Source organism: Hippopotamus amphibius, chromosome 3 (genome assembly GCF_030028045.1).
Source record: "Hippopotamus amphibius kiboko isolate mHipAmp2 chromosome 3, mHipAmp2.hap2, whole genome shotgun sequence".
Lineage (NCBI taxonomy): Eukaryota > Metazoa > Chordata > Mammalia > Artiodactyla > Hippopotamidae > Hippopotamus > Hippopotamus amphibius.
This window is the reverse complement of record NC_080188.1, coordinates 64,860,550-64,868,692: the sequence shown is the minus strand read 5'-3', so window position 1 is coordinate 64,868,692 and position 8,143 is coordinate 64,860,550. Positions and strand designations below refer to the sequence as shown.

The 8,143-nt window shown below is 44.3% G+C and overlaps 1 protein-coding gene across 1 annotated transcript in view; it reads left to right on the top strand.

Moving 5' to 3' along the window:
- The first annotated feature begins 492 nt into the window (after positions 1-492).
- UNC5C (unc-5 netrin receptor C) overlaps positions 493-8,143 on the top strand; it is a 377,961-nt gene continuing 370,310 nt past the window's right edge. Inside the window, exon 1 of the mRNA XM_057727431.1 lies at positions 493-880. Coding sequence (XP_057583414.1) covers positions 757-880 — 124 coding nt within the window. The 5' untranslated portion in view covers positions 493-756. The remainder of the gene's footprint in view (positions 881-8,143) is intronic.

Here is an 8,143-nt window from a genome sequence, read left to right as displayed (position 1 = left end):
CTCAGGTCTCTCTCGCCTCAGCTTCCGCAGGGAGACCAACTGCCGCTCTCCACCTCCGGCTCTGGGCACGCGGCTCCCTCAATCCTTGCTTACATAACGCGGGCTGGCGCGCTCCCGCCGCCTCTTACCCCCCAGCGGAGTTGGGCTGGGCCCTCCACGCCTCCGCGCTCCTGTGCGCCCCGAACTGGGAGGTGACCCTCTCTGGCCACCCAGCAGCAGCAGCAGCAGCAGCAGCAGCCGGGAGGTCTCTCCGCCGGCGTGAGAACACTGAGATTGGAGACGGGCGCGCCTCGCTGTGCACAACTCCCTCCCTCCGCTCCCTCCCCCTCTCGCTCTCTCTTCCTCTTCCTCCGCCCGCCCCCCGCGTGCCTGTGCGCGTTCGGCACAGGCGAGGGGACCCGGGGAGCAGTCCAGGCTCGGCTCGCGGCGGAGCTGCGGCTGCTCCTGCTGCGGAGGGGAGCGGCGGGCGAGGTGGCCGCCTTGCGCCTTCCCGGACTTCCCAAGTGGGGGCAGAGCAGCCGCTCGCGGAGCCGCCAGTTAGAAGGCACAGGGAAAGCGGGACCTCCAAACTCCTCCTCAGCGTCTCCTCTCCACCCCCTTCTGGCCCCTGCCCTTGGAGAAAGTGGAGTGTGGCGCTCGGTCATCGTTATTTCCTCAGACAGCTTCGCGGAGCGCGGATTCGGCTGCTGCCCAGTGGGGCTCTCCGCTGCGGGCGCGCCTCTGTGTGTGGTTCCCCCCGGCGTACCTCTGTCGACCATGAGGAAAGGTCTGCGGGCGACAGCGGCCCGCTGCGGACTGGGACTGGGATACGTGCTGCAAATGCTCGTGCTACCTGCCCTGGCCCTGCTCAGCGCCAGCGGCACCGGCTCGGCCGCGCAAGGTAAGGGGGTCCGCCGAGCTCCGCGGCCACCTCCCTTCGCTTCTCCCTTCTCTCCTTCTTCCTCTCCTCCTCCCCGGTTCTCCTGGCTTCCTTAATCCGCCTCGTTTCTCTCAGCTGGAAATCACTTTAAATTCTACTTTCCCAACTAGTCAAGAAGCTTTGGTTATGATTATTTTTTTAATTTATCTTCCGAGATGGGCACGGATGGGCCGGGGACGCGCGGGGTGTGGACGCACGTCTGTCTCTGGGCATGTGGGCGCCTTGGGTGTCTTCTGCACTTTCTGCTCCACACTCACACGTTGTTGTGCATTGTGCACTGCGAGGTTTGGAGAGACCCTGGGTGCGGGTGGCTGTGTGGCCTGCCGTGCATGCACGCTGATGCGCAGAGGCTGCCCGCGCTGTGCCACGTCTGGGTTGCGGGGATCTCCAGCGAGTCTCTGAGCGCCAGCCGCCGAAGGGCGCTCAGCCAGGGAAATGTGGCCGCTGCGGCCGGGGACCCGCTAGCGCCGGTGCCCCTCGGCGGCTGCCCGGGGCGCCGTGGAGGTTCGCCACGCACCCGCACCCGCGCCCCCAGGCTGCGGCAGGCCCCGGGGTGTGCCTCCTCCGCGCTCCTGCCCTCTCCGTGTCTCCCTCCCAGCAGGCTACCCGAGAAACTTAAAGCCTCACGGCTCTGAGGACACGGACTGGCCGTTCCAACCGCATCCGAAATTCCTCGGGGTAACCGGCCACTTTATAACTCTGACATTTTAATTTAATGCGTCTGAGCTTTAAAATAAGTGTCCGGGGCCCTGGGCAAAACCAGAGCGTGGAGAAGTTCGGCCAGGAGTTGAGGGTAGGTGAGGGAGGCGGGGAGGTAGGGGTGCTGATTGCCTAGTTTCCTTCTTGTCCTCCGAGTTTGAGGTGATAGAGGCAAATCCCAGCCTTCCGAGCCCGGGAAGCTGAGTGGAAGGGAGACTGAACGAAAAGAGCCAAGGCTCCCCTCTCTGAGGTCCCTCTCGGGTCATCTGGGTCCCCCACCTTAGGGCCAAGCCGAGCGCCCACCTGGGTCTTACCGCCCAGTTTTTTCGTGGTCGCTGGCTTAGGGGAGGCAGCTCAGCTTTTCCCTGGGATGAGGGTGGGGGTGGAGGAAGCTTCTGCAGCGTTCGGAGGTAATCCAGGCATCCCATCATCTCGGTTACACTCTTTCCAAATTTAGAAAGCAGAGGAGGTGCGGCGATAGCCTCAACTCCCCGGGAGATGCTCAGACACTCTGGAGACTACCGACAGCATTCCCTCAGATCTGCGAAGGCGCTGGGGGCGAGGGTGTTGGAGGTGGAGGGGAGCTCTGAGCTAGGCTAGTGGGGTCCGGGTGGGGAGGCAAGTGATTAGCGAGGCTTTGTGAATTAGCCATAGCTACTTGGGGAGTAAATTTTCCTGCTGCCTCGCTGAGTAGCCACGCTCATAAATCCTTCCTTCCCTTCTTGCCAGATGCCTCCCATCCCGAGGTTCTGCTCTGGTTTTCTTATTCATATTTCTAAAGCTCAGCTGTCTGTCCGTTTTACAAAGGAATCTCCATTGAGAATCATAAACTTATTGAAGGTTTCTTGAAATTGGAAGAAGTTCTCAGGAAGGCAGCTGAGGGTGCTTAGAGGGGGTGTTTGGAAGTTGAAGTGAGCAACCTGATGAATTGTTGTGGAATCAACCGCGTGACTCCCTGTGGAATTCGCCTGCTGTTATTGGGCTCACAAAGGACTAAGCTATAGGGTGAGGGTGAGGGTGGGGGCGGGAGGGGGACCAGGCGGTGAGAAAACTGTTTGGGAAAAGGACAAGTTAAAGTCCCCAAAGATGCCAAACAGGAGATATAGGATCCCTGCCGAGAGCTTACTAGAGCCAAATTAAAAAGACTGGGTAGAAAAAAAGATCAATAAAGATAATCAAACAGGAGATTGTAAGTGGATTAATATTGAAAGAGGAAGGGAGAAGAGATTAAAAGAAAAGGCGCTCAGGATAGACTGAGCCTTTGCCACATATACTTTTTTCATCTTATAGACCAGGCAAGCCAAAGATTGAGGATTGAACTTACTCTTCTGATCTTAAGTGGAAAATTAAACGTATTCTTTTGGGTGTGTGCATTTCACCTCTGTTCTTCTCCGTTTAGTTTATTTTTTTCTTTCAATTCCTGGTGAACAAACTATTTATGTTTGAATCTTATGATCTTTGAGAGACACTATTCCACCACTTTCATCTTTGTTTTCCTCCATGTTCCAGGATACCAGCTATTCCTGTGTTGTCTGTTAGGTATCAAAATTGCAGAAAGCACCAAACTCTACTTTCTGCTGCTAACACTATCACTCTATTCCATTCCCCTAGCCTGTTTACTACTGAACTGCTAATACATACACTTACTTCTCAGAATCGCAGTGCTATAATGGTCTGATAGTCAGACCTTCCTTTCCTTCTAATTTTTTCTCCTTTCTCTTCTCTCTTTGGACTAGATCATTATGTAAATAAAAGATGCTGTTGCTCCCTCAAGGTATGATTTCCTTGTGCTGAGGACTTAAAGATGGGAATAAACTATTTTTTATGAATGGAAGTATGTATGCAATTAAGATGAGAAAGTTAATTTAAGCACTTTACAATGTGAATAAGGTTTTTATCCCGTTGTTAGAAAGATACTAGAAAATTAGAAGTTTTAGGGAATATGTGTCTCTTCAGAGACAGCCAAGAAAATAGCAGATGTTTAAGATAAAAAAAGCAGAACGGGTGTTATTTGTGAGTGTACTTCGTTTTGTAACTGTGGTTTGCAGAAAGACAGCAGTTATTTTAAACAGGTCTTTGGGAGATTCCCTAGACTTTAGGCAACAACTTTCTCCTTTCTGGCTATGTTCTGATTGTTTTGTTCAGGACTGCTGGGAACTCCTAGCTCCAGGGAATTTGTGGTGTCTCTGACTTTCAAGAACGAAAGATTTTACTAGGAAAAGGCAGTGTGTGTGTGTTTGTGTGTGCGCTTGGTCACTTTGCTTCAGAATTAGTGCCCTCCTGTTTTATAAATGCATTTTATTTCTGGATTATACAGCATTGGTATTCTGCTTATCTAGCACCAACTAGTGTTACGAGTGTTAACACCACCAAACTCAGAACAGAAAATTACTGAAGACTCTAATTATATTGGGATAACTATTATTGTAAGATAATTTATAATGTTTTTAAAACAATATACGTCTTCCAAGAAAAGAGTAAAAATTACTTTCATGAATTTCTGCATATTGGTGTGGTACAAATAGACAACTGGCATGAAAAATTGAATTTCCTGACAAATATACCATATATTTTTCTACTTCAGGAGCAAAGTAAATTCAGAAATTCACATTTGGAATTTGCAGTAAGGACAAGTAGGCTAGTTTACCTTTGTTTAGTAGAATAATTTCATGTATCCTACCTTAGGGAATACTTAAAAGGCTTCAGAGAGAGCAAACTTTTCAAGTACTTGCAAAGAATGAGGAACCATTAAATTGTTAACATTTATTGACTTCCTGGCCTTCTGGGTTCTGGATACTGGGATTCTAAGTTCAACAAGACAGGGTCGTAGAGCATCTCCCACTGTAGTCTGGTTGTCCTGATCAGAATTCATACTGATCCTTTTTAAGCAACCCCCCTGAGGACATGAAGGAGGCACAGAGCTCCCCTAAGCAAACTGTCTTAGCTTATTTAGAATTATTGTTGAGACTTAAAAATAACTGTTCTCTAATGTATGCTAGGTTCTCCAATTACTGCAAATAGCCAGAGTGCTTTAACTGCGTTTAGCACTTTTCTGATTTAGGTCATGGCTTTGCTGGAGCAGCAGAGGGAGTCACTCTCAGAAGAAACATTAAAATTACAGGCTGCAACCACTTCAGGAAGATAATGGGGAGGCATGGCGGGGTGGGGACTGAGCCAGTGCTCTTCCCTTGCTCTTTTAGCCTACATCTTTTTTAGTTTGACTTTAGTGTTTGTGGCAGTTAAAAACAAACCTGTTCACATCCCCACAAATTAGAAATCCATTAGCTCATTTGGATAGTGTATGGCATTAGAAGTAAAGTTCTGAACAATTATTGTGCATTTATTATGTCCCACACTGCATGCTCTTTGTTAGGGACACAGATTTGAGGAGACAGTTTCACCCTTCGAGGAAGACAGAATTAGAAGCATGTAATTATCATTTACTTTCTGAAATATAACAGTGGGCATAAGTATAGTACCTTCTGGATTCAAGCATCCAATGTTAGTAAACCTAGGACAAGCTAGGGTTGTAGTGTGAGTGGTAGTAGGGGTTCCATAATTTCCACACAGAGAAACTTAAGGATGGCAGTTTGGCTGGAAGTGGGTTGTTCTTAAAGCTGAGTTTTCATTGCAACAGTCTTATTAAATCTTACCTAGATTTACTATATAATTGGTCTGGCTTTGGGGAGGCACAAGTTAGAGACTTAGTGGCATGTGCCCATTCTCCCTGTTAGTTTAGTGGTTGCCACTGCCTCATAATACCACCTCCATCACCTCCCAGCTGTGTGGCCATTGGTGAGTTATTTAGAGGCTCTGTACCTCAGTTTCCTCAGATGTAAAATGAGGATAAGATATACTGTAAGTCATATCAGGGTTGAATGAATTAATACATCTAAAGTATTCTTTGGCTTCCAACTCTGTAAACCATGCGCAAAGAAATCTAGAAGTTAAAAAAATTAAAGATTATTAATTTTGAACTCAGAGGGGGATTGCTGCAGACACTGCTTCCCCCAAAGCAACAAATGGAGCTATCTGAGGAGATGCTCCAAAGTGTACCACCGCAAACTCCTGGACATGGCTTGGTTCAGCCTGTGGAAATAGCCTCTGGGAAGTTCTCTTTTCATAGCCACGTTTCTTCCTTTCTGCACAATCTGGGAAAATTAACCTAAAACCAGTTCTAAAACTGCCATGTTAAGTCACAGCCTATTAAATCCTGGCTGCAGGCTCCACTCTTGACTTTCTATCTTTACAATGAATATTGAAAGATAACTTTGCATAAATCCATAAACACTTTTATGAAAAAAAAATGCAAGTTCCAGGTTTTCAGCTAATGGTTTTGAGAAAACCAGCCCTTTATGCAAATGTGGATAGTTTTTCTTAAAAAAGAAGAGACACAAGTGTATGTTTAAAGACCATAATTGAATACATGATAAAACAACATAAAAAAATACAAGTCTCCTATATACCAACGAGTTCTGTTCCGAGAGCACGTTCATAAGTACAATTTGTTCTTAAGTCCAACAAAGTTATCCTAGGTACCCAACTAACACAGTTAGCTGTATAGTACTGTAATCTACTAGGTTTGTAATACTTTTCACACAAATAATATGTAAAAAAACAAACACAAAAAATAAAGAAAATGTTTTTAATCTTACAGTGTGGTACCTTGAAAAGTATAATAGTACCAGCTACATCACTCCTGCTTTTATGCTTGCTTTCGGACACCCTGGGCTTGAAATAAAGATATTGTACTACTGTATATGGTATTATATAGTAAAGTACGCAAAAGCACACCACTTGTAGGCGATACGTGCACGTGACAATGTATGCCATACACATGCACTAACTTACATGATTCGACGCGCAAGTGCACGTTTGCATCTTTGAAAGTTCTCAACTTGGAGGTCTGTATGTAGGGGACTTACTGTACAGAGGAATACGTTGACTTGAAGGCAAAGCAAATTCACCTGGACTTTCATATATTTAAATTATATTTGCAATAGAAAGTTTCAACGTCATAATTTAGAACAACATGGATAATCTAGATAATATATATTTTGTAAGTGTCACAATTAATTACTTCTATTTGTTTAATGGTTATTGCTATTGCTATTTTTTTTTTTTTTTTTTTATCACGCTGCACAGCTTGCAGGATCTCAATTCCTTCACCAGGGATTGAACTTGTGGCCCTAGCAATAAGAGCACTGAGTCCTAACCACTGGACAGCCAGGGAATTTCCTCATGCTTGGTGTAAATGTTGTTTTCTGGCCAAATTTTAAGATAAAACTAGATATTTGTGGGGATTTTATGTTATTTAGAATTGACACATCTTTTACAGTATTTTCATTCTGCTTTTATTTTTAGATTGCCTGGTCTGCAGTTACAGAGGCCCAAATTTCTCATCCTTTTTCTTTTTTGACCTAACTCCCTAAAGCTATGTATGGGCTCTTCTTTGATTTCAGATTTATTTGGTTTTGTTACTGCTTATGTATTTCTGTCAGAGAGCTCCATGAATCCTGAGACCTTGGGTATTGTTCCATTATCACTTAGTTCAAGGATGTTTAAAGTAGAACAGAAACTCACAGAAACTCATTGCTATGTTTTATGTGACTTTTTGAAGTACAGTAAGTTTGCCTTGAACAATATTAAAAGATCTACTGCCTCCTTTTTTCTAGTTTTTAAAAAGAAATCCAATAATCGAATAATTTATAGTTTCTCCTATTTTAAATATTTGTAATATCCAAATTTATGGAGATTTTAATAAAAAACATTTGATAGTAATAATTTTGTGAGCTAACAAAATCAGAAATAGTAAATTTTATTATCTTCTCAACCTGATTTAGAACTTTCAGAAGAATTTCTGCCTTTTCCTGAAAACCAAATATATTCTGTTGCAGATAGCTGGACACTTTATAAACAAACTAATAGAAAATATTGTTATAATTTTGCAATTAAAAATGAGTTTTGGGTTAAAGTTTTAATGTGGTTTCTCATTTTGAGTATTCCTGCCCCCTGCAAAAGTTACTCCCTTAGGATTATATAATGAGATTTTGAAAGACAACAGAAGAATTCTCCCAATTTTATAGGTACTTAAAACATATCTAGCCTTCTACACATAGTGTTAAAGTTCTGTGACATTAATTAAATTGAAGTTATAATTTGGAAAGTGAGCTGTAGCTTTGAAAGTGCCAAATATGCAGATATTTGTCCTTACGTTAGTATACCTTTTATGAGCAGTGAGCAGTGATTCAAAAGTGCTTTGTGTGGCAAAAGTATAAGCCCAACATCTGAAAGCTCCAATGTTTGGGGAATACCCTCTTCTAATTAAATAACTAGCCATGTCTCATGGCCAGTGAGGTAGTGGAGTGAGAGAGAGAGAGGGGACAGGTGAGACTTCATTTTATTGATGTGCCTGTTACAGTTCTTACTTAAAATATGAGGACTCCAAATAATCATATTAACAGATGATATTGATTAATCAAATTTAACTCCAGAGTTACTAGTCTTATTTATTTTAAAATGTTG